This window comes from Ursus americanus, chromosome 1 (genome assembly GCF_024610735.1).
Source record: "Ursus americanus isolate L20-20 chromosome 1, mUrsAme1.1.p, whole genome shotgun sequence".
NCBI lineage: Eukaryota > Metazoa > Chordata > Mammalia > Carnivora > Ursidae > Ursus > Ursus americanus.
Window position 1 is genome coordinate 6050650 of NC_142127.1, and position 27959 is coordinate 6078608.

The window sequence follows — 27959 nt, forward strand, 5'->3', positions numbered from 1 at the left end:
ATAACTTAGATAACTTTGATTTCCTCCCATCCCCCTGGCACCCACCTCTGAGATCCAGAGCTGAAAAAGGCACAGAAGTTAAGAATTGAAGGAGCAGAAAATTGGACTGTGTAAATGCCACTGTGGCTAAAGCACTGGTTCTGATCAGAAGTTTGGGGGGCAGAGGCTGAGATTCTGCATTTCTAACCAGCTCCCAGGTGATGCTTGAAGATCCACACAGAGTCCACACTTCGAGTATTGAGGAGAGAGTAAAGTCACAAAGGAAAGCTCAGAACTTGACACTGGTCATGCTAGGGGGTGGGGGGCAGTGAGGGCAGGATAAAAGAAAGGAAAAGAGCTGAAAAGAAGGAAAGAACCCTTCAAATGGAGAAGAGGAAATGCGGTGACAGAATTCTGCACGTCTCACTGTCTTTCTGTCTGCACGTCTCACTGTCTTTTTAAACAGATTAGATGATATCCATATCATGTCTGGCTCGATCAATTCAGATGGGAGACTGGAGCTGTCATTTGCAAGCGGGCATCATGGTGCTGCCTGTGAAATTGGATCCTCAGGATTGTCACCTCGCTATCTGGAACAAGTCCCCAGATAGCCAATATCACCGTAATTGCAAGAACCCTGACGCCTGAATTGCTCTGAATCCACTTCTCCTTACAGAAGGACCGGTGACACCAAACTGAAAAACAACTTCCAAAAACCTTCAGGGGTCCTTAGCTTTTTGCAACCAGTGCTGTCCAAGGAGAAAATAAAAAGCGTGCATGGAATCTGTGCCAGATGGGGGCAAGGGTTTTGAGCCTCTTCACTGGTCCACGAGCCCAGGAAGATAAAAAGGCCCTGACATAAAAAATCAGATTCTCCATGGCAACAAAATTGTCATGCCAGAAACATACAATCTCAACTTACACAGGCAAGCATCTCAAATATACACCAAGTGAGGAAGAGAGATTAAAATTTCAAGGAACAAACGGTAAAGGTAATTGTCTGCAAAACTGTGTCTGGGGGAAAAGAGGGGTGGGGAAGAAAAATACAAACCTCTCCTCTCATGGGGCCAGAGAGGTCTGTTCTTATTTGCCTTTTAATCATATAAAGTAACTTAAAACCTTCCCCTCACTTTGGGTCAGGTCTAACCCACAGTTCCGTGGCATCACGCTGTGCCACCAACTCTGCACGTCCTGCTGACAGTAAGTGCTTGTCGGAGCCCAGCTGACTGTAAAGCCCAGATCAAAAGCTTTCTTGCCAGAAAACAAATCACATTTGACAAAGATCCCTCCTAAGCCACAATTATATAGATTGACTTGGTAACCTAAGTTAATAGAGATCTGACCCCCACTTTAATGCATTTTGTTGTGTGTGTCTGTGTGTTTTTAAGTAAATAGTTCTCTTTTTTACTTTTTATTTCTTTGTATGTGGATGAGAAAGGGCTGAAGGATGTGTGGACGGAGAGAACAAAAGTTCTATTTGGCAAATCCCTTCCCTAGATGAGATAGCGGTGTGAACACTATTGCAGTGGGCACGAACCACCTAATCTCCCTCCCGGTTTGGTGTGTTGCCCAGACTTTGGCTCCTACAGCAGTACCTCAGGGCAAAGGCTATTTCCAAGGACGAGTTCTTTTTTCTCAGAAAGATTACTTTGTCACTGACAGAACTCCAGACCTTTGCTTCACTCGGGGTCTGAGGATGTTCATCAACACACCTTTCTTCTCTTCGGCTTTTGAACGGATCCCTGCTTCTGACATGACCAGCTCAGCAGCAAGGCAGCCCTTCCTCCTGTGTATAGGTCAGAGATGTGCATGCTTGAGTTCTGAGCACACTCGAGAGGGAAAGTGGTCCTTCATTACCATGTTCAATGTATGCAAAAGGTGGATATGGTTGCCAGGAGTCAGCAGTGTTAAATGGTTCCTCTTTGGGAAATAGCTCAACAGTGACTAGCTACAAGGATGCTATTGAGCACACTCCATACAAGGGAGACATAGTTTCATGGGAGTCAAGATTTTTACCACTTGGATTGCATCTTGGGTGGCATGCCGGGGAGATTCTTTATAAACGTATAGAAGTCTGAATGGGGTAGAGTAGAAGGAATTCACAAAATACTGTGATAAGTGAATGATGAATGAATGAATGAGCAAATGAATGAATGGAGTATGTTAAGAAAAAAAAATATCCAGAAACTGGGGTGCCTGGGTGGCTCAGTCGTTAAGCATCTGCCTTCAACTCAGGTCATGATCTTGGGGTCCTGGGATCAAACCCTGTGTCTGGCTCTCTGCTCAATGGGGAGCCTGCTTCTTCCTCTCCCTTTGCCCACCCCCACACTCATGCTCTCTCTTTCTCAAATAAATAAATGAAATCTTTAAAAAATGAATGAATGAATAAAAAAGTAATTAATTAACAAAACACTATATGGAGAATTCAAATTAAAACCAAGATGTTCTTTGAAATCTCCATGTGTATCTGAAAGTATCCTAAGTTTCAAGCCATGCAGAACAGTTTGCATTTCTGGGTATATTTGATGTTTTTCCTCTTTTAAAATAAAAGGGAAGTTTTAGAGAAAGACATGTAGAAAGGAGTGTTCATTAGACAGAGATATATAATACTTCTAGGCTGTTTCAGTGGGCAGACAGCATATAAGTCTATTTTTAACAGGAGAAAAAAGTCATTACTATACTGACATTTCCAATCTAAACAAAAATTATAGTTTTCTCAACTTTTAAATTTCTATATTTAGAAAAATTGTATGACAAAAATCTATTCTTAATAACATGAACATAACTTATGTTTTATTATAACATATGCTATATATTTATATATTCTGTGTAAGTATTATATGTAGGTGCATATGTACATATATATGACTATATGTATGTATATGTGTATATGTATATATATATATATCCTAATATATGGGTGTGTGTGTATACCTCTCTCTCCCTCTCTCTTTCTATATATATACCCTGTATATATCCACCTCTTTCTCTCTATATGACTCTGTGTGTATATATATATATATAAAACTATATGCATATATATTGGTTTTCTCTCTATCCACACATATATATTATTTATATTGCATATATAAAGATGATAGTATCAATATTATCACTAACAACAAATGTTAGCTTATATGCTAATTTACATTATCCATGTAAACTCTTTATGAATAGGATTTGTGCCTATTTTTACCAATTATGTGCTAGAATTCTAACAGAGTGCCTAGCACACGGTAGGCACTTCTATTAATATTAATAAATATTAATAGAAGAATTTGTTATTTATGAATTCATTCAACCTAGCAGTTTGGAACTCTTGTTGCATTTTAGAATCACCTGGAAAGCTTGTATTTGTTTACTTCATCAATACCACCCTTGGGCCCCATTTCAGACAATTAATTCAGAATATCTGAGGTACGAGCTCAGGCAGTGTTACTTATAAAACTATCCAGGTGATTCAAATGTACAGCTCTTGGATGAGAACCAGTGATCGAACCTCTCCTTGAGGCTGTGTTAAATTCCCCCTGAGAGCAATGGTTGGACCCAGGGGGTGAAGGGGAGGCTGCCAGCCCTGGCAATAGTGCTAGAGATGAGTTCTAGACCAATGTATCTCAGCTTTCTGAGACTGCATCTTTTGCATAGCCTTCCTTTTTGGGACTCTGGTTGGGAGAAGGAAGAGAGCTCAATATCCTCTCTGCACACATTCATGCTTTCCTTGGGCTCAGGCACACAGACTCGCTAGTGAGCAGGATAATTATAATAAATTGGAGCAGAGACATCTGTGCTCTGTCAATATCTGTCCACTAGGGGACGAGCTGGCATATGATCAGACTCACAGATGCCCCAGAAACTGACCAGGTGCTACTAGGCAGTATTGACTTTCTGCCTAGTTGGATGGGATTGGGACAAACTCTGGCCTGGATGCCCCATTGGGGGCCCATATTAAAATCTTCCAGACCGGGTTTCTTCCTGAAATGACAAATGGACCTCCCTGCTCTGGTCCAGCGCTCTACCCTGCAGTGAGAAGTACCTTTCGAATGTGAAAGTCTTCCTCAGTCTGCACATAATATGTCAAGGCAGACATTACTGCTCCACTTTACAGATAAAGAACTGAGGTCAGGAGTAGATAGGTGACTTGTAGACGATCACAGAGCTTGCAAGTAAATGCCAGAGGCAGCATTCGAACTCAGGCCAATTTGTTTCCAATTCTCTTTCTAATATAGCCCTTTTTAACCTATGTTGATGAACCAATTTGTTCATGGGGTGGTTAGGAGCAAAACTTGGGTTTTTAATGACTTGGATTTGAATCAAAGCATCTCCCCTTCCTACCTGTGATTTTAAGCATGTTACACTACTTTTCTGAGCCTTAGGAACCGTATCTGAAATTAAAAGGTAATACCACTCATAGCATTTTTCTGAAGAAAAAACACCTTAATAAAGGTGAAATGCTTTATAAAATTCTTGGCATAGGGTATTCAGCAAAAAGGTAGTGTTAGTACACAACTGTTATTAATATTTTCCTGCCGGATTTTTGATTGGTTACTCTTCTTCCTTTAGGATAGCATTCTTTTTAAAAATTTATTTATTTTATTTTTTTATTTCAATTCAATTTAATTAACATATGGTATATGATTAGTTTCAGGGGTAGAATTTGGTGATTCATCAGTTGCATATAACACCCAGTGCTCATTACATCATGTGCCCTCCTTAATGCCCTTCAACCAGTTACCCCATCCCCCACCCACCTCCCTTCCAGAAACCCTCAGTTTGTTTCCTTAGTTATGAGTCTCTTATAGCATTCTTAAACTCCTTTCTTAACAAAACCATACAACTTGCTAACTTAAATTACTGATCCCATTATAACAGAATACCTGTGAAATGTAGTGTAAAACAAATATCAAATATACAAACAAAAATTACAAATCATTATCATGATTAATGAAAATTCAAAATTATAAATTAAAATGTCAAAAAGTTAATAAAATGCCAACAAGTTAAGTCATTCTGCACTTTATATCCATAACACAACAACCAGTTATAACTTATTCCAGAATGCAAAGATGGGCCAATATTGGAAAACAGTAATATGATGGGCCTCATATTATCAATGAGGAGATATAGTCAGGAATAATTAATATGAACTCTAACAGATCTTAAAGTTGCATACACATTTTTTCCTCAACTTGAAGAAGAGTTTATAATGTTCATTAGATATAAAAATATACAAATATAATCATATATTAATAATCTTTAAAAAGTAAAACAATAAATTTTAAAAACCTTCAAAAATTAAAAAATTCAATTACACCACTATATATATGTATACATACATATGTATATCATAAAAGTCAATCAAATCTGACTAAAAATATATCTACCTAGATACACAACATTATATTTGTTAAAGACATTTCACATAAGAGATTAGTTAAGAGTTGTCTGCTCTTACTTCCATCATATGTTCTAAAGATACACACCCAACATCTAGTCACAGCTGTCTCTAGCTGGTAGGCTTACACATTATTTGCATTTTCTTACTTTTACTTAGTAGTACTATATATTTTTTAAATTAGGAACATTTATTTTATTGTAAAACTTGAAGTTATTGAAGGGAACATATTGGTAGATTTAATTCATGTTCATTATAAACATGCTACAGTAATAATATTTTGGTAGCTATTTATGTTAGGTACATGAAATATAAAAAGAAAGCAATTAAAAAAAACTAAATTTCACAAAGGCCTCTCATAATAATCAGAGAAGAATAGTGTGGGTTGGGGAGATAAGAACCAGCATACTTTGATATCCATTATGCACAGGGAAACATGGTTTAATTCCATTTTAACCTTCTCTTCCCATTCTTTTTCTGAACAGTGCTCTTGGACATGATCCCAGGGAATGGAAGTGCTCTCTTTCTTCCATGTCCCCACACTGTGCTTATTCAGCACTTGCCTCTAGAGTTTCAGTCACCTTACTCACCAACTCTTCGGTTGAGCTGAGCTGGGCTGTGAGTACCCGTGAGGTCTGAGGAACTGGAAAAAGCCATTGGAGAGAGCAGGGATGCTAACGGGTCATCACAGTTGTCTATAACGATAAGAGAGAAAGAAAGCAAATTCTATTAGCAAGAGATGGCCTGTAAAGAGAGGAATCATGGCATTAGCCAACATCATTTACCAACCACTGCTCTGAACAAGGCCAGTACCACTTGTTTCCATGTGCTCTTTCATTTACTCCACAGCCCTGAAAGACAGGTATAAATTTCTTTCACAGTTGGAGACACTGACTTTTAGAGATGTTTGTCCAAGGTCACAACACTAGAAAATGGTGTGGCCAGAAATCTCACTGATTTGTCTAAGGATCATCTGCTCCTTTAATCGATCACTTGAACAAAGCCTCAAGTTATGGCTACTGAGCTTATTCTAGAAGGAAGGACACTGTGGAAGGGAGGATACAATTGTTTACCTGCTCTCCCATCTTCAGTACCTGAGGACTCCTGCCATAGGTGTATCTAGATGGAGAGAATGATTTAGAATGTCTCACTTCTAGTTGTGTGAAAATCTTTGGAGTACGAAAGACTAATTCTAATTCTTAATTTCTATTCCACAAAGTAAAGGATTTTGTACATCTTGAATCTGATCTTTACTTCAGGAGCAGCCCTTCCAGCCTTCCCTAATGTAACAGGTAGGCTTTCTAAGGTTTCTTTGATGCTGTCCAAATGTGGAACAGTGTGGGGTCAGGGGGAGAGATGTGGTCTTGGAAACATAAACCTGTTTCTCCAGATTGATCATGCAATCTCATGCAGAGGATCCCGCTCTTCACAGAGCAAACTGGTCATCTAAATGTTCTGTAATCATTCATCTATTTGTTTGCATCTTACACTAAATGACACACTCTTTGTGGGACTTTAGCAAATAAGCTGATTCGTAATAAGACTTCAATAAAGGTTTATTGAAAGAAATGGATGGTGATGGAAGAAAAGAAGGAAGGGAGAAAGGAAGGAGTTAGTTCACACGACAGTACAAACATGTTTTTCCTATTTTTCCATTCTGTACACAATTGACTTTTCAGGACATGGCAAAATGATGTCATTAAATCTAGACATACCTCATTCAAACATGATTTTTATGTCATTCAGTTCGAAGGTAAACTTCATGTATTAAAGGCTCTCAGGAAAGGAGAGTCTGATTTTTTTTTAAATGTACATTGGATAGGAGGCTGTTTGTTTATCTAGAAAATTCTTAGAGAGGACTATTTCATCTAACTCCAGGAAAATTAATGAGAAACATAAGGATTAAATTTTTGTTTGTTAAATGTGTTAAAAAAATCAACCGGCAAAGTGTATTTTGAGTTTTTCCCCAAACACAAATGTTTGAAAAATATTTTGAGGTATTTGACAAACACAAAACAGAGCCAGATCCTCACTAAGGAGGAATGACATAAAAATCACAGCAAGGACGCTTCTGCAGTTATGGTCATTCTGCGAATAGAAAGCAGAGCTCGGGCCGCTTTATTCCAGGCATACGATGTGGGGGAGTGGAGGGGCATACACACATACAGTGCATTTATTTGGAAACATACATTGGTTACACTATTTATATATTAGCAAACAATTTGGATGTGATGCAAATCTTACATTTGCTTATACCTATCTCATCATCAGGAAACATTAGGTAAATACAGGAAACTGAATTCAATGGACCTGAGCCCCGCAGAAATACAATATACCCGTACAAGTGCCCACATCAAACACCACACGACATCATACTTCGCAGCTATGCTATGAGCCACACCTGTCTGCATCTGTAGTTAAACCATCCTTCAATTCCAGGTAGCATTCCTTGCACTCACAACCCTTCTGACACCCACTTCCACAAGCAAATTGAACATTTTTAAAAATGCCGTGTTTATACATTTAGACATTTACTTACATATTCCTTAAACATACAGCATGTATAATGCCATGTTACTATTTTTATTAGGTCCTTAGGACTTTTTTTAATATGTTGTCAATGACATATTTGAGCTTTGTGCCCCTAACCCTATGTTTCCCCTAAAGCAGGAATAGAAGTAACTTAATTGTTTCAATTTAATTCAGTCCAAAAAATATTTACAAGGACATACTTTATGCTTGACCTTGGATAAGCACTGGGGATAGAGTTGAGTAAAATTGAATTTTAAATTTGAAATTTAAATTGAATTTAAATTTTAAATTTAAAATTGAATTGAGAAATAGAATGAATGAATGAATAAATATTTATTTATTTATTTATTTATTTATTTATTTATTTATTATGATGAGAAAGTTTAGGAGAATTTCACCAAGGTTACACCCAAGCCAATAAAATGGGGACCCAACTATATAGACATCCAGACAAGTAATCTGCTCCATCTCCTCCAGCCCTATGCAGTCTCCCCTTTCACAAGTTGCTGGCCTCAGGGAAAGGTTTGTTTCCAAAGCCTCTTGGCCTCTTGACCCCAACTGCCATTTTCCCCACTGGCCATTTCCTCTTCTAAATAGTACCCTCCTTGTATCACAGTTTGTGGGGTCAGTGTTTCCACTTTGAAAATTGGCAAACCCATCGTAAACAACCTGTGCTAAAGGGAAGGTCCAGAGGCAATTGTTCAGGACTCTTCTCATCACAGACCCTGTGCATTGCAAGAGTGGCTTTTAGAGAACATGGCTGAACTTTTGTTGTATTCCTAAAAGTGAAAATAATGGGGAAATTTCAAATTGGAAAGGAAGAAAGACCTCTCCTCCCCAGCCAGTACATAGCTCCCTTTGCCTTCTTTATGTCACCTAAATTGAGAATAGATCAGGCCTCTAATCAAATTAACCCTGGTCATTGGGAATTAAGAATTTGCCCATATAACCATTCTAAGTCTAAAAGTGTATTATTTTTAGACATGTGTCTTATTCTGAAAGCAGAAGAGAAATGATCTAGCATAAATGAGGACAGTTTATACATGTTTTAATCATGATTTGGGACAGTCGGGGATAGTGGAAATTACCAGGAAGGCTAGAGCTAAGAGCTTGTCCTTCTAGATTGGTTTCTTCTCTTGCCTTGGCAACTCCAGTTAATACATTCAAATATACTAAGCAGTATCACCTTTGTCTGCAAAATGAAGAGAGTCATCTCTGACATATCCAGCCACAGAATCATCTTACAAAAGAACGAGAAGACATGGGAAAATATGGGAGAAAGCCCCCTTTAAAGGATAAAGCGCAGAATGAAACCAGGAAGCACTATTGTCTGTAATATTTGTGGTAATCAAGAAAAACAATTTCAACAATTTTATTTGTGAGATCTTGTCCATATGTCATGATACCTGCTCAATAATTGATGTCACCGATAGCTTTTTTGCACTAAAGGGCCAGATGAGAAGGAGAATATGAAATGGAGGGGAAACGAGTAGGTGAAGAATCACTGGAGAGTGAGAACAATATTGCACGGGACAGTCCTCCCCCTCTGTGGATCAGCAGCCTTGCAGAGACTGGGCCAACATCACACCAAACACATGGCTGGGAAGGAAAGAAACAAAGCACCATCTGCTTCACCATTCCTGCAGTCTTTAAATAAGCAAACCCGTGTTGTCATTACATGTTAGGCACCACTCACATCTCTGCCTTCTGACAGTGTGTCTGCACAATGCTAAATCCATCAGTCAGTTCCTCCAAAAGTGCAGCGGATGTCTATCTGTATTTACATGAGGAGAGAGGAGAGGGTGAAGAAACTCAGGTGGGCAGAGAGATGTTTGAAGTTTAGGGAAAACATACCAAGGGAGTAAGGTCAAGCTTTCAAGAGGACACACAACCTGAGACAGACCTTCATAATTTTACTAGAATATCATTTTCCACACTTGATGCATGCATTGGCATAGTAGAATATTTTCAAAACACACTTAAAAATCCCATGGATGGGGCTTGTCTTTAAAAGACTTTTTACAGGGGTGCCTGGGTGGCTCAGTTGGTTGAGTGTCAGACTCTTGGTTTTGGCTCAGGTCGTAATCTCAGGGTCCTGGGATCGAGACCCATGTCGGAGTCCACACTCAGCAATGAGTCTGCTTGAGTTTCTCTCTCCCTCTCCCTCTACCCCTTCCACTCTTGCTCCCATGCTCTCTCTCAAATAAATAAATAAATCTTTAAAAAACTTTTAAAAAATTTGCAAAAAGGAGACAAAGTTAAAAGGCTATTATTAAAAATGCAAACCCTTACTCATGTGTGATTTATTAGTTCTCCAATTTTCTCAGCAGATAACTTCATTGCCATCCTTACCTTTTTCCTTTATAACATAAAGGTCACTTCCTACTCTATCCCATGCCCAGGCAGATAAAAATCCATGCCTATGGGTATGATGGAAAGTAACTCAGCTCTTTCCAATCAGTAATTGCTGAACAACCCCATTCTTATTTGCAAATGACTTAGCCCTACATTCATAGACTAAGAGGATACCAAAACCCAAGGAACCTCTGAAGTGGTGAAATTCAAGCCCTTCACTTTACAAATGAGGACGTCAGGGTTTAGGGAGATGACGAGTCTGCTCAGGATTATTCAGTTCACTGATGGACTAGCCTGGACCAATGCTCAGATTTCCTTACCCCTAGATGGTGACCACGAGCTCAGATTACCTGCAACATCTGCATAAGTCTGTTAATCATTATTATATTATTTTTCATAACTTTCGTTTTAACGAATAACTTTCTTTGTGCAAAAGGAAGGGCAGAGTTGCATCTCCTGGATAACAGAAAAAACAATAAAGAATAGCGTAGGATTTTCAAAAGAATTTGAACGTCTTCTCTATTTTTTCTTGCCTTCTTAGTTGTTTCTTCAACATCAAAAAGAAAAGAAAACAATAAAGGAAGGTTTAAAAAAAAAGAAGAGAGAAAAGTGACTTGTTTCCTTATGAATATTTGTGTGGCTCCTCAACTCAAGCATTTTATTTGATATTTTCAGTCTGAAGAAGTGGGGATTATTTTTTCCTCAATATATATGTACAGTTACATACTAAAGGTCTTCTATCACATTAATTAAAAGGTAAAGGCACAAAAGAGAATTCTGAGTAGATATGATATTTACACGGCTTAGAAGAAATTATCATTGACTCTTTAAGATGATTCTACTTTAAGTAACATTTTTTTGTTGCCAACATATATTTTTATTCATTATTATTAAAATACCAATAGAGTAACAGATGGCCCCGAAGTTAAATTGCGAGTATAGTCTTGATTACCACAGTAAATTGTCTGTATATGGGGATTTGGAGCTTAAAAGATTCACTTGTATTTATAGGTGAGATAAAATTCCTCTTAGCATTGCACACTTAATGGCCTACTTTGTTTAAAAGACAGAAAGCACGCATTTTGTGTAGTGCCTACAACGGTGCTTAGAAGTGACAACTCATGCTTCTAGCTTCATTTATTTTTCCCCTTGTTACTTATAATTTCACTTAGTAAACAACAAAAATAGATACTCTAATATTACCTCTAATATTACCCTTGAATCTGAGACCCCCACCCCCATTTTCCACCATGAAATCCTAAAAGATAGATTCTTTCATAATGAACAGAACAAGAAACATGGCTCTCTAAAATGAGTCATGAAAAGAAGGCTACACCTTCTCTGTCCTGACATCCGTCTCCAACTTAATGCAGTCCCTGCCTTTTGACTACCTCCTGAGTACACATAATTGTGCTCTTTGTTGTAGGAAGACAAAATTAAAGTCAAAGGCACAGACACTGAGCTCAAGAAACCAAGCATCTACTTTGGGTTGAAAGATAATACATATATTTTTTAAAGAAGCTCCTTATGTTTATGAACAATTCCATGCAAAAGACCTTTGGCTTGGGATCCAGGAATCCTGGGTACTCCTTTACCTTCACTGTGAACATGCTCTCATTTTGCCATTCTGTATTTCAGATTCCTCAACTGTAAATTGCAGGGGTTATTGCTCATTTCTTCAATCAACAAACCTTAACTGAGCACATTCTAGACGTCTAAGTGTCTGTCAGGCCTCAAAGGTAGTAAAGGAAATTGTAGCAAACTCCTCAAACATGGAGGAGATGGGCACTCCTCTTGCTATTCTGCGTTGGTGATTGGTGATGGATGGGGCCCAGCAGGCTGCATGAGCTTCTAGAAGAGAGGCTAGTCCTGTCTAGGGGTTGACAAGAGAGCTCTGGGATATCTTCCCAGCTTTAAAAACAATTCTACTCACAATTTTATGTTAGATTTGTTATGGAGGTACTGCCCTTCAATTGTAAGTGGCTTGCTAGGACTGCGTCATAATCAAACCCAGTTAAGTATAACAGCAAGGCAGCAGTGGCAGCCTCTGGCACAGCTGTCTGTCTAGGGTGTCAACAAGAGGGAAGCCATCATTCTCACTGTGTGGATGAGGCAGCTGTAGGGGTTTTAGTCCATTTCACACTCTAGTCAATGTCTATGCTGGGCTTTGAACCAAGGGCAGTGTGATTCTTTGCATATCGTCTGTTTGAAAATTGGCTCACGGGCGAGTCTTCTATTTGACTGTCTTGTGTGAGTTTAGCCCTTCTAGATTTTCAAGAATGTCCCCACATGAATGTTCTGTAATTAGCCCAAACTCAAAATATGCCTCAAAATATGCTTTTCTAAGTTGCTTTCCTCGCATATTACTCCATTTCACCTCCAGACTGCCACTGATGGATTTTTTTTTTTTTTTTGATTCTCAGGTTGAGACCATTGGCTTCACAATTGACTGTTTTATTTTTCTATTCTAACCTTAAATATAAATTATCAATGACTTAATCTAACTGAAGAAATGTTTCCTAAGCCCCTCACGTGTGAAGCATATGATATACACACTAAGCGTGGGGTGATGTAAAGCATACAAAGCATCTGGTAGAGTGAGGATATTTTACTCCAGCACTCAATGTCCAGTACTACATAAACGTTTAATAAATATTTATTGAATAAACAGTTGAAAGAAGGATCTCTCAGATTTGCACACACTTTTATTTTTTTTTTCCCTCTCACTTGTCCACTACTTGATCCCATATCAGGTTTTTGTTGTTGTTGTTTTAAGATTTATTTATTTATTATTTGACAGAGAGAGACAGCCAGCGAGAGAGGAAACACAGGCAGGGGGAGTGGGAGAGGAAGAAGCAGGCTCCCAGCGGAGGAGCCTAATGTGGGGCTTGATCCCATAACACCGGGATCACGCCCTGAGCCGAAGGCAGACGCTTAACAACTGAGCCACCCAGGCGCCCCTCATATCAGGTTTTTTGAACAGCATGTGACAATTTTGGCAACCGGCATCTCAGTTTACCACTTTTGTCTATCCTCATTCAATCATAAGTTCTAAACCCCTGTTTTCAACATGTTTCTCTCACCGAGACCTACTAGTATGTCAGCCTGAAATTTGGGTCCCAGAGGTGGCATCACAAAGATGAAGGAACAAAGAGAGAGCTGTGAGCACATAAGAGGTCCCAGCTGACCATAAGCCCAGAGCGTCATTGATGGGGTCACAGGCTGGTCAAAGAATCAGAAACTGAGGTCCAATCAGCAGAGTCAGAAGTAAGGAGCTTGTTGCTGAGATCAGCTTCGATCAGAGACCAAGAACCATGACCCCCAAAAGCATCACTCGTGGCGTCTAAATTCAAATATGCTAAAGTTATTAAACTCTTAGGATTATGAATGCTTCTACATAGAGGAGCTGGATTAGTTAGAAGACATGCAATCTTTGATGGGTAGAAAAGGCAAGATTCATAAACAAAAAGGGTTAGGAATTTCTGGAATATGAGAAGCTGAGATTGGTGACTAGATTATTTTTAAAAGCAAATGATAAAGAAAAGGCAATCTTTGAAATAATTAAATGTTACCTATTATAAAAAAATTCTAAATCCAACTTTTTTCTATACACCCCTGTTCCTTTCTTCCATCCCCAACTATCAACACCCCGCACAGAGCACACCTATCAACATTACACACAACTCACAACGTGCGCATGCACACACACACACACACACACACACACACACACACACACACACACACATCACTGCAAAGTACAGGGTCAATCAGGTTCAGAATGTATTGGGTTTTTAAGCAAAGCTAAAAAACGAATGAATGGGATATATAGAATGAAGAAGATTATGAAAATGGAAAAATAAGATCACAGGTTTAAAAAAATTAAAAGTACAGACTATGTCCTTTTACTTTTAAAAGTGCATTATTTAAAGGTTTATGCATGGAATATTAAGACGAAGGAACGGAGACAACTGAAGAATTATAAAGATAGTGTTTCTGGCCATTCAGTGCTCACCAGAGCTGAGACTTTCTTTTCTGGAGCTGTGTCTTTTTCAGTAGATATCTATTCTTTCTCTGAATACAATGAAGCTAAACTTCCAGTAGCTACTCATGATCCTGCATCAAGTAGTTCTAAATTACAATGAAAATTCTGGTTACTCCAGAAACCTTGATTTTAAAGTGCAGATCAATCAGTCCTTAGACATTTGTAAAACCTCTTCATCTTTAATGGGTATAGGCACAGAGTTTCTAAAGGAAACACTAACATCCCTGTGTGTCATCAATCTGCTCATTGGAATTGAGGGAAAAAGCCTGATTAAAAAGATAGGCTTGGGTTGGAAACTGGCCAGCTGGCTGACAGCACAACCCAGTGAGGTCAATGCCAACCATTTATGAGTGGGTGGGATAAACATGTACTAATAATGTGAACAAATATTGATCTTTATTGGTCTTTTAGATAAAAAAATAATGACAGCCCAGAGACAGAAGCAGTAGTCTTTCAAGATCATAATCTGACTCTCTGTGCGTGTGTGTGTGTGTGTGTGTGTGTGTGTGTGTGTGTGTGTTCTTTCTGGACCATTTGGAGACTGTAGTATATTTGGAAAGAGCCCAGACATTGGATTCCAGCCCAGTCTGAATTCAGATCCTGACTCCGCAGCTTACTAATTATATGTCCTTTGGGATGTTATTTAATCTCAGTCTTCTCTATGTATAATGGGGATAATAAGTGCACACAGGCTTGTTATGAGAACAAAAAGAGACAATTCATGTAAAATATTTAACCCAGTGGTTGGCACTGTCTGGATATGTGTTCATTCCTTCGCTTGCTGTCACTCTTTCTACCTTAGATTCGAGCTCACCCTCTCCAGTTGCAGTCACTGCATTAGAAAACATGGCATTTTTTTTGTATACCTTATTATATATTTTAGACTTTTCCCAACCAGATGGTTTTAACACTGTTTCTTTATCAGCATTTCAGGGATCTTAAGATAATTCTGTACCAAGAGCTATTCTGCTTATGCATTACTTACGCTCCAAGACTAAACCCAGTACACTTTCTAAGTTTTATCACTTTTTTTTCTTGCATTCAACAATAGCTCTTTTTAAAAAAAAAAAAAGATTTTATTTATTTTTTTGACAGAGAGACAGCCAGCGAGAGAGGGAACACAAGCAGGGGGAGTGGGAGAGGAAGCAACAGGCTCTCAGCAGAGGAGCCTGATGTGGGGCTCGATCCCAGAACGCTGGGATCACGCCCTGAGCCGAAGGCAGACGCTTAATGACTGAGCCACCCAGGCGCCCCTCAACAACAGCTCTTAAGTACAATGTGCCAGGCATCATGCTGTCTGGTCCATTATACTGGTGAATCTTTTTTTAAAGATTTTATTTATTTGTTTGAGAGAGGGAAACAGAGACAGGAACAGAGACAGAGAAAGCAAGAGCAAGGGGAGGGACAGAGGGAGAAGCAGGCTCCCTGCTGAGCAGGGAGTCTGATGCTGGGCTCAATCTCAGCACCCCAGGATCACGACTTGAACTGATGGCAGATGGGAGACACTTAACCGACTAAGCCACCCAGGTGCCTATATACCGGTGAGTCTTAGGAGGAACATGAAGCACAGCGCTTAGGTGACATTACAAAGTATGAGGCTGTGGAAAATGTTTGGATTTCTTTCTAGTCCTTATATTTGATTAATTTTTTTTAATTAGACATATTAAAAAAATGGTCTTGCCATGTTTGTGTTTTTAGATCAGAAGCTTAAAAAGCTGAGAAACACTGCTCTGGGAAAGAGTCTCATCAATTTGTGTTTTGGAAAGTTTGTTCTGGTTTCAGCATAGAGGATGGAGCATGTTTGTGCACGGATGTCCGGGGTAAGGATGGGTGCAGAGTAGTGAGGGTAAAAGACAGGGAGAACCAATCAAGGCTATAGAAATGGTAAAGAAGAGATAATAAGGGCCCGAACTAAAACAATGACAACTGGAATGGAGAAAAAGTAAGGAAATTGAGGTATATCATATAAGAATCTTCGTTGCTTGGTGCATTGAAAGGGAGGGAAGAATAAAGGATAACTTCAAGGTTTCTGGTATTAGTGACTACCTATTTTGTCATTCTAGCGACCTAGAAGCTTACAAGTTTCTAAAATTAACAAATTTAAATCAAGCAAAACAGAGATGAATGGCCACACATTAAAATGATTTCCAAAGTCTAGTTAACACTCCTCATCTTCTTCTTAGAAAAATATAATAAATACTGTCATGGGAATAACACACACACACACACACACACACACACATCACATAGCAAGTCATATAATGTTATAAAGTGACACATCCTTAATTGTCCAAAGAGAGAAGTGAGCAGTGAGTACTATATTCAGAAAAAGAGAAACATCACATTGACCTGAAGTAGGTAGTTCTCCCATCGTTCAGAATATAATTCTAGCTCCTTGCCTCTCTATAGCCATTCATAATCAGACTGCTGGTTATTTTATTTCCTAGCACTCCTTATTTCTCAGTCTGTGCTCAAAATTGCCAACTTCTTTTTTTATAATAATTTTTTTATTATATTATGTTAGTCACCATACAGTATATCCCTAGTTTTTGATGTAAAGTTCCATGATTCATTACTTGTGTATAACACCCAGTGCACCGTGCAATACGTGCCTTCCTTAATACCCATCACCAGCCTATCCCAACCCCCACCCCCTCCCCTCTGAAGCCCTCAGTTTGTTTCCCAGAGTCCATTGACTCTCATGGTTCATTCCCACTTCTGTTTACCTCCCCTTTCTTCTTCCCTTTCTTCTCCTACCAATCTTCCTATTTCTTATGTTCCATAGATGAGAGAAACCATATGATAATTGTCTTTCTCTGCTTGACTTATTTCACTTAGCATAATCTCCTCCAGTCCCGTCCATGTTGGGGCAAATGTCGAGAAATCGTTCTTTTTGATGGCTGAGTAATATTCCATTGTATATATGAACCACTGCCAACTTCTTGACAGCTTTCTGGACATGCTGTGCCATCCTTCTGTGCCTCTCTCTCTGTGACTCCATCATGAATTCCTTCCACATCACCTTCCTCTTGCCCACCCATCATTTCCTGTTTCCTGCACAGGATGCAAATGCTCCCAGAGCATGCCTTCATCTCAGGCAGAGAGAAGTGCTTCTTCCTTTGGGTGTCTTTTACTCCACCTCAGTAGGAAGCCCTAGCACAGTGATAACTTTTTATTTTGATGATATTTTTGCACCTGTGCCATCAAGCTCTTTGAGAGTTGGGACCATGTCTTACTTCCTATCCTCATTGCCTTTCACAGTCATGATCACAGATTGGTTGTTCAGTAATTATTTGTTGAGTAGAGTCTTAGATAAATGAAGGAGAGTCTTAAATCCAGATTAAAAATCTAAGTGGGAACTGGGCAGCTTTCTAAAATGGGAAATGTCTGGGAACAAGTAAAGACTTTTGGGGGTATAGCTCAGTGGAAGAGCATTTGACTGCAACAATACTTGCCCAAGTCACATACGGGAGTGAAATCAAAACCAAGTGCTTGAAGAGAATTTTGATGAGATCATCAGTACTATTTTTATATGTGTGTGATTTCCAAATACCTTCTTTAGTTGATCTCTAGGAAAAAAAAAAATGTCTCAGGCGAGTAGGGCAGCCATAATGGTGGCCATCTAACAGGTGAGAAGCACAGTTATTAGCTGGGAAGACAAAGACATCTTCTCTCCAAAGTACTTGTTCTAGCCTCAAACATCTCCCCCACCCCAATTCTGCTGGTAAAGAAAGCAGGGTTTGGAGACCAGTAAATACAGAGGGAAGCCTGACTGTACAAATCCAATGAGTGTGCAAGTATAGAGTAGAATAAAAACATTAACGCTGTGGGTTGGATCACCCTGCCTGTGCCATTTGGTTGTTCTACTGACTTGGTACATTTAGACAAATCCATTCTTTTCTCTGTGCTGCAGTTTCCCTCCCTGGAAACTGGTGATGCAGATGCCTGCTCTCCACAGAGAGATTGTGACAAATTAGGATTATTATGAACAAGCAACACAGAAAATAATGCTCGGCAGATAAAAGTGCTCAATTAATGGTAACTATAACATTATAATTATCCAGTAAGGCAGAGTTCAGAGCGAAGTCTCAAATCTGGCCCTTTTGTCTTTGCCACCCTCTGTACTCTATCACTCGTACAAAATATATCCAAGCTACAGCAGTAGAGAGAAGATCTTCATTTATTATATGCAGACAGATATTAATTATTCTAAGCCCCTCAGATTACCATATTTCAATTTTGGAAATGCTATCTTTTATATAACTCAATAAAAATCCTGGATATAATTTGCTGGATCAAAGTGTGGTGTGCCATTTGTTAAAACATTCTCTGGAGATGTTTGCTCATCAGAAGACAGAAGAAGGGGTAGGTTCCAGCAGACAATCCATTCTACCAATTGTTTTTGTGGTCCGGAAAGCTTACCCATCTGATACCAAATATGATCTGATCCTGCAGGACTCTATGAAATGACCTACCAGGCACTCAAATATAATGATTTTTTGAGACATTTCAGGCCTCTAGATAATGATTTTTTTGGGGACAGGCTAAAAATAAAAGCTTGTTCCAGGCAAAATGCTTCAGCATGTTCTACTTTTCCTTATAAAATGCTCTTCTTGCTCATCCTGAATTACAATTGTGACTCTTAAGCAAATGTTGGGTGTAGCTATGAAGACATAAAATGCTATAAATGTTATATGGACATGTCCAGGTATTTGGTGCTGTAATTTAAAAGCATCAATAAAGTTTGAGTTGTATTCAGAGTTTGCAAATCTGTCACGGTCAGATGAGTTCAATTTCCATTTTTCCCATACCCAACCCTTCAAATTATGCATGAACAGATTAAAAATAGCAGGAAAATACATTGTATTGTGTTCACTAAATATCTCCCCTTTTGGAGGAAATCTTTAGCAATCAAATAACATGAGAAAAGACACACTGGAAAGCAATTATAACCCTGGGAAAATTTCATTTCATTGCTCAAGACAGAAAGTGGTATATTTCAAAACTGTGAGCAAAGATTAATGGAGATGAAGGGAATGGTAAGTGGCCGTGAACCAAGACATTTAACTTTAATGTCATTGCAAAACATGAGAAGTCATCATTTCAAGACTCAATAACCTCATACTAAAATGCATTCATTGCTATTTTTCCTTCCTCCCCTCCCCCCACATTGTACTCTGCAAGTTGAATGGGTCTGACAAGGAGTTGGTTTGAAAGTGAAGGGTTCTTTTCCTGAACAAGGTTAAGTTTAGCTTTGATGACAGCACAGCCTGGAAATCTCCTGCCAAGCATTTCCTGCGGGCAAGAAGGCAGAGGATTTTCACTTTCTCTGTCAGCTTTAGCTCTGTCTCAAGTGGTTATGAGTCAAGCCTTGGAAGAGAAAAGACAGAATGAAAAAAATAAAACCTTTAATGCATAGCATTGGTCTGAGCGTTTCAGACAGAATTTTTCAAGTGCATTTTGATGAACTGGGTCACAAAGTCTAGTTCCTTAGAGTCAGTATAATGTGCGAGGAAGGCATTCTGGTTTGTTTAAATGGAATTTTAATCGGAGAGTAAATTTAGTGTACTAGGAAAATGTGAATGCATGCCATTTGATACTAAATACTATATTTGCCACACAGACTTGGACTGAATCTATATGAATACTACTGACAAGTTGAAAAAATTTAGTCATTTGTTCATGTTTAATATGTACTGATGTTTGGACTAGATAGTTTTTGTTTTTTGGGTTTTTTTGTTTTGTTTTGTTTTTGTTTTTGTTCCTGCTGTTCCTGTGCCTTCAAAACAGTTGGACCCTGATGGAATTCTACTTTGGTCATCTACCTGTAGTACTTAACCCCATTCCAGCATCCTCATGGTATCTGTGGCCTAGTACAGTCCAGGTGTCTGCTTTTGATTTCCTGAGGTACCACTCCCTGGAATAGATCCTGATTCAAGATCAAGCTCCCAGATCTCTGATGCCACACGTGGGTCAAAAAAGCCCTAGGACACTTGTGGCCTCTATCTTGTAGCTTGATCTCATTTTGCTATTTCATGTAACCGTCCCCACTGGCTGATTTGGACCTCTAGAATCTATCTAACACACAGAGAGAGCTTGGAAAAGCTGTCTCACCCCATGGTGGAAGAAAAAAGAATGATAGATGAAAAGAAGGGAAGATTATCAGCATGGAAAAGTTATATGGGTAAAGTTTCCCTTTGCAAGAGTGTCTTGCAACATAAGCCATCTGTATACTGTTCCAGTTGCTATAACTACCAGCGTTACAACAGAACACACCACTTATGGAATTCAGACAACAGCACACTGTGACAGGGGATTTACATAAATTACCTCATTGCTTCCTCCTAATACTAATTATGAATTAAGTATTATTTTCCTGGTTTAATAAGGAAGCAATTTCAGAGTATTTAAGTAACTTGTCCAAGGTTACAGAGCTTGGATGGGCCCTAAATCTGTTCAATGACTGCTAGCAATATCTTATTACTACCCTACAGAATTAACCCAGGACCCTTCACTTCATTCTGCTCATTTTTTCTCAATATCTTGAACAATCTTGGAATCTTGTAACCTTTAGAAAAAATATAAATGATCTTTACACACACTCTGCCAAGTGCTATCACAATACTTAGGAGAGTATATCCAAACCAAAAATTAGCTAAATCAGTAGGCATGGGTAAAGGTCCACTACTAAAACTTCCTCAGGAAGACCTCATCCAAGTCCCTTGCAGAGATTCTATTACCTGGAATGTAGAGTTATCCTGGACACACCCATGACTACATTTCCAGGGTCTACAGAGCCAACCAGATACACAGAGGAAGTAAAAGGAGAGTGATTACTGACTTAGAGTAAGGTCCACTCTACTTCCTCTGCCCCTGGCACAGCAACTAATTGGTTTCACCCTCTTGAAATTGAGAATTTTTGTCTTCTGTGACACCTCAGATCTAAGTCCTCCTGCTGTCCTGAACTTTCTCACCTCCACAGGAGTTTACCTTGGCTTTTGAGGATCTTCCTATACAACTTGGCTGTGGACCCTCAGATTCTGTCTTCTGGCTTAACCAGGAAGATGACATGCAAACTCCACTCCTGAGCTGGCTCTTCTCTTTCCTCTAGAGTCCAGCCTCAGCTGACCAGCAGGTTCCCACTCACAGACCTGCATGACAGTTTCTGTTCTTTAGCTATATACTACTGAAGAGATACTGACATGAAACCAGCATGTAAGAATCAAGCCCTTCTTCTGAAAGCTCTTGGGATGGCCACTGAGTCACTTTTGTGAGGCCTCAGTGACAACCACAATCCATTTCCAGTATAGCTGTAATGGAATTTGAATTATCACTGTAACAGTTCTACTGAGAATTGGAAACTGGGAGAAACCTCAGTCCAGAATTATAGGGACATTAATTAAATGATAGAATACATTCTTCCTTGATTTGAAAAAGGTTTTGAATGATTATATTCATATTTTTCATATTAGCTATCTCTGGAAATTTAGAGCATACACATAATTATATTAATATCTGAATTAGAATCAGACTGTTTTATGTTACAACATAGATCTTTAAAACATGCTTCAAGAAGTTTCTTTTCATAAATGGATAAGACCTTAATTATGCAAACACTGTTTAAGGGAGCAAAGGGAAAGGAAAAGGAAAAACAATATTCATGATAAGACTAATGGGCAGAGTCTACAGTTCTTGGCCAATTTTGATTCCTCAGATGAAACAATACTATGGAATATGGAATGTGCCCTGAAATAGTGCTTCTGTAAACCTATATAGTAGACTTTTGAGAACCAATCCAAGTATGCCTAATCTTCTGGATCAATTTCAAACACCATCCCTGAACACAAGGATCGAATTCTTGTTCCCTGCTTTGGAACCAGGCTAGGGGTGGCTCCTGTCACTTACTGCTACACATGATAGTTACTGTCACCCCAATTAGATGTTGAGCCTCAGGAAGAGACCTATGCATGCCTCTGTACTCCAGCCTAATGGTGAGCCCCATGGGGGACTGGTAATCGTGAAAAAGGAACAGGGTGTCAGATGCATGCCCTTGAATAACTTATTTAACCTTTACGAACTTTGTTTTCTTTGACATAAAATGAGATAATTACCCTTTTTTAGTGTGATTGTTTTGAGGAAAATTAAATGTGGTAACATATAAAGGACTTCATTTATTGTAAGGATTTAGTAATTGCTCATTCTTGTTCTTTTTCCAAAGGCAATTATGGTCAAATATCCTGATTACTTGATTGATTAATATCATTTTCATAATTATAAATTGGGAAACATTAATCATGTTTGTATTTTTCTTGACTAGGTTCATAAGCAGTGCACATACTTAAGGGAGGGCTTTGGAAGGCTCTCCCTGAAGATTTTTATCTGTCATCCCAATTTAGTTATCTTTAAAGACTATTATACCAGTGCCAGACACTGTTTTGCACTTTGATGTCATATAGAAGGATGAGATGCACGTCTTCATTTCTGTAGGCTGTCGACCCGTGGAAGACATATGCCTATACTCTTTCCTCCGTAACTAATGAAAAGGATCCAATATGGCCCCCTCTAGAGGGAGAATGAGCTGAAAGATGTTTCAAGAAAATATGGACCTACATATTCATTGGAAGAGGAGGAGAATTAAAAATTGTTCAAGATAAATTGTTTCACATAGAATTGGGAAGATATCTCTGGGTTTTTGTCAAAATTTATCAAAATTTTATCCAAATTTTTATCCCACTCCTTTTCTTTCTTCAATTCTCATAGACTTAAGATAAAACTATTTCTTGATTTGCTTGGCACTGCAACTAACGTTAAACAGTTTTATGCTCATACACTGGCTTTTAAAAGAAGATAAAAAGAAGTAATACAAATGACTTTTTTGACTCAATTTGAAATGATTGCTATAAAGAGCCAAGCATTCCAAAATGTAAGTGAATCTATATTTAACTCAAATCTCTGCTGATCATCCCCCTCAGCAAACCACTTACCAGCCTCCAATTCTGTATCCAACCACAGCCCCTCCCACAAAAAAGAAAAAAGAAAAGAAAAGAAAAGAAAAGAAAAGAAAAGAAAAGAAAAGAAAGAAAAGAAAAGAAAGAAAGAGGATGGGTAGAAAGAAGGAAAAGAAGGAGGGAGAGAAGGAGAGAAGAAGGGAGGGAGAGAAGGGAGGAAAGAATAAAAGAAACACTAATTTTCCAGACATAAATTTTCTTAGAAACTTCTCAATTCCAGAATCATTTGGAATTTCCTAAAACAGAATGAAACATAACTCTGTAAAACTGGAAGTGAGTGTTAAATCATTCTGCAACTTCTTTTTCCAGTCAAAACTGATTTTTAGCTCTCTCCCCACCCATACTTTGAAATCTACCCATTCTTTTAAAGATTTGTTTTTGGGGCACCTGGGTGGCTAAGCGTCTGTCTTTGGCTCAGGTCATGATCCTGGGGTCCTGGGACCAAGCCCCAATTTTGGCTCCCTTGCTCATCAGGGAATCTGCTTCTCTCTCTCTCTGGTCCTCCACCCCACTCGTGCTCTATCATGCTCTCCCTCAAATAAATAAATAAAATCTTAAAAAATAAATAAAGATTTTTTTTAAAATTTATTTGACAGAGAGAGACAGCCAGCCAGCGAGAGAAGGAACACAAGCAGGGGGAGTGGGAGAGGAAGAAGCAGGCTCCTAGCGGAGAAGCCTGATGTGGGGCTTGATCCCAGATCGCCGGGATCATGCCCTGAGCCAAAGGCAGATGCCCAATGACTGTGCCACCCAGGCACCCCAAGATTTGTTTTTGATCATGTGAATATTCTTCATTTTAGTTACTCACTTTCCTATTGAATTTAGATTGCTTTTATTTATTTAATTATTTGCTAATTCAAATAACATTTCAATAAACATCATTGTGTACATGTGTGAATGTATCCAGAGGTAAAGTTTCTGGGCTATAATATGCATGCATTTTCATTTTTAGAAGAAATTTTCATATTATTCTTCAAAGTGGTTGTATCAATTTGTACCCACCCCCAACAATACAAGATAACTTAAGTTTATTCTTTATATCTCTCAACCTTTGATATCGTAGATATTTTGTTTTGGGTAATATGTCAGGTAAAGGATATTTTCCAGATCATGGGGAGGGGCTGTCTTCTTAATATTCTATTAACCATTTACATTTTCTCTTGAATGAAGTGACTGTTTATACTCCTTGCTGAGTTGTTGTTGTTATTGTTTTTTAATTGTGTTGCTTGCTTTCTTATTGATGGACTCCTAGGAGTTCATCATATATTCTGGATACTAATTTGCACATTACATAGTTAAAGCATCTTTTCCCAGTCTTTACTTGTTTTAAACTAACATTTCATTAGCCTAAAATTCCCCTCAAGTTTCAGGCTAATTCTGGTTCTAACCTGAGTTTTTCACCATAAACATGACAGTAATGCTGTCAGTAAATCAGTAAACTTGATTTTCCTTCTGTCTATCATCTTCTTCCTCAATTCGGCTCTTCCCATTTTTGGGCCTCACCCTGACCTCATATGATGCAGAAACCCTCCCTGTGAATTACCTTGTCCCTGCAAAGCTGCTCTTCTCCACTGTCCTCACACACCGCTACTCCCAGGATGAAAGGGGACTGTGCACTAGTCTGTCTGCACAACCACATACTTAGTCTACCGAAGGATTCAACTCTCTTTTTCATCCATGTATCTCCAGTGCTTACCACAGGGTTGGGCACATTGTAGGTACTCCGTTAAGGTGCCCTGAGTAAGTGTACACCTGAGCAATGGCAACATAAACATTTGGGGAAGTGAAAAGTGACCACAGAGTGTTCATAGGGACTTGGGATATCTTGGGACTTGGAAGACTGGACTCTGATTAAGGACTCCAAGAAGACAGTGTGATGAGGATGGAAGGTCCAGACAGGACAGAGCCTTAGTACACTTATATGGATCCTGGACAGAGAAGGAGGGCTCCATTGAAAGCTTGGGGTCCTGGGAAGTGGAGTGATTTCGGTCATTCAGTGGAAAACAGATCATCCTGAGGGAAAATGGAAACATTAAAATGAATGGGCAGAAAGATGGCCTTCAAAGATATCTTACTTCCCTGGTGACTGTGAACTAGACAGTGGAGCAGAAAACAGAAAGGACAGGGCTTAGGCAGCTCCATCCTTGAAATTTCATGCTACTGCTCTGAAATCTGTGGAAGGAAGCTCACTCCCTGGAATGAGGAGCCACAAGGCATCTCCAGGTGTTGCTTGGCTACTCAAGATTTATGGGCCTGGATGGGTAGGGAAGGTTGGGTACTGGTCCACAGTATTCAGACACGACAACACTCCGAGCACTAGGAGAAAGCAGAGTGGTCCAGACAAAGGTAGGAATCAGGGGATGAGTGACCTGTGGGAAGGCAGTGCTATAAGCCTCAGGGTTCCATACTGGCACTAATAACCATTCAAGTGAATCACAGAAAATGAATAGTATCTGGATTGAGTTTTATTTCTAAGCCATGCTGTCTACTCTCAGAACTCATGAAGGAGAAGTCCAGGAAAGGGAGAAAATGAAGCATAGCAGGTCACCACCTATGCCTTTGGACAAAATAGATGCTGAGAAAAGTATTGATACTGCATGGACTGAATCCAGAGGGCTTTTGGCCTCAGAGAAATTTCAGCCTGAAGAAGGCCCTGCTCCAGAGGATGGTTGGAGGGACTCGTTAAGAGAGCATGGCCAAGCTGTGGGGAATCCAGGTTTCAGTCAGCAGTTAGGTGTTAGACAAGCAGATTGGAAGCAGCCAGAGTGCGGACAATTTCTGGACAAGAAGTTCAGGACCCAGGTAGAAGGGTAAGAAATTCAAGATAGACAGAAGTGCCTGCAGCCCTGAATAAAGCTAGGGATTAAAATTAGGGTGTGACTGAAGGTATAGAAGGGATTTTCAAATTATTAGGAGGGTATTCTGAACATTATGCCAGTAAATTTGAAAACCTAGTTAAAGGGAAATATCTTGGGAAAATGTTATGTAATCAGAGGTCTCTCAAAAAGAAACGTGTGTGTGTGTGTGTGTGTATACCAAAGAGTTTAACAGGATTTCTACCAAATTATCAAAAAAACCCAATCATTCCAGTTTTCCATAAATCTGTCCAGAACATAAATGAGGAAGTAACCCTACAACTAATTCTCTGACACTAACAGAAACTACCGAAACTCAACAAAGACAGTGAAATAAAGTTTGAGGCCACTCTCATCACCACTGAGGCAAGAATCCAGAACAGATCCAGCAATGTATTAAAGATCACCAGCATGGCCACATCAGGTAAATCCCAGGAGAGCCCAGTACCTGATCAAGTAGAGGAAAAGATACGGAGGGTTCAGCAGTAGCCAACATGACAAGACTGTTCATGTTAGGGGAGCCTGGGTGGCTCAGTTGCTTAAGCGTCTGCCTTCAGCTTAGATCATGATCCAGGGTCCTGAGATCAAGCCCCGTGTTGGGCTCCCTGCTTGGTGGGAATTCTGCTTCTCCCTCTCCTTCTCACCCTCCCCTTGCTTGTACTTTCTTTCTTTCTAAAATAAATAAATAAACTCTTAAAAAACAATAAAGACTGTTCATGTTAGAAAGTTGTTTAATATGGATTTACTAAATTAAAGTATAAAAGGAGAAAAATAATGTGATTGGTTCATAGATAGGAAATATCAGAATTCATTACCCAGTAAAAATATCTCAACATTTATTCCTGACAAAAACTTGTAGCAATTAGAGTAGAAGGGTATGGATGCTGAGCCTAGAGCAAACGTGATCCTCTGTGATCAACTATTGAAAGCATTTCTCCAGGATCACAAAAAAGACCAACATACCCATCATGAACAATTCTTACTCTATGCAGAGCCTAACCAGCATAGTGTGGCAAGAAAGAGGAAAATAATTTTTGATCATTAGAAAAGAGGGAGCACAGCCCTCATCATCTGTGAGATGAATGTATACTTAGAAAACCATAAACAGTCCATCTAGAAATTGTTAGAAGAAAACTGTCAACAATCTGCATAGAAATTATTAGCATTAATAAGAGCATTCAAGTTGCTAGACATAAAATCAATGTACAAAAATCAATTGTGTTTATACACACCAGCTGCAAATAATTGAAAATATGATTTTAAAAACAAAGTTTATGAGAGTCTCAAGCAGCTTGGAATAAATCTAAAAAAACAGTGAGAAAATTATAAAACATGTCTGAAAGACATTTTAAAAGACCCAGGTAAATAGAGAGAAATTAGGAAGACTCGGTATTATAAAACTGGCAATTGTACTACTCCCTAAAGAGATCTATAAATTTACTGAAACATCAATCCTAAATGCCATATCTGAATTTCTTCCCCTCCTGTCTCTCTTCCTTCCTTCCTTTTATGACTCTGACAAGCTGATACTAACATTTAGTTAGAGCGCAAGAGTCGAGATATTCCCAAATAGAAAAATAAAATAAGGAGTGAAAATGCTTTGGTATATATAAGGAATTATTTAAAAATCTGTAGTAACTAAGGCAGTACGAGTATTGGTATGAGACAGAATATACCAATCCAAAAACAAATAAATAAATCAAGAATCAATCACTCAAACTGACACAGCCCCTGAAACATATGGAGACTTGATTTATTATAGAATTGGTCATATGAGTCAGTAGGAAAGGAAT

The 27959-nt window shown here is 38.8% G+C and overlaps 1 protein-coding gene across 1 annotated transcript in view; it reads right to left on the reverse strand.

The window, feature by feature from the left end:
- The window catches only part of CNTNAP5 (contactin associated protein family member 5), a 773827-nt gene that overhangs the window by 599666 nt on the left and 146202 nt on the right, over positions 1-27959 (reverse strand). Inside the window, exon 2 of the mRNA XM_087853915.1 lies at positions 5962-6066. Within this exon, the coding sequence (XP_087710041.1) occupies positions 5962-6066 (105 nt within the window). The remainder of the gene's footprint in view (positions 1-5961; positions 6067-27959) is intronic.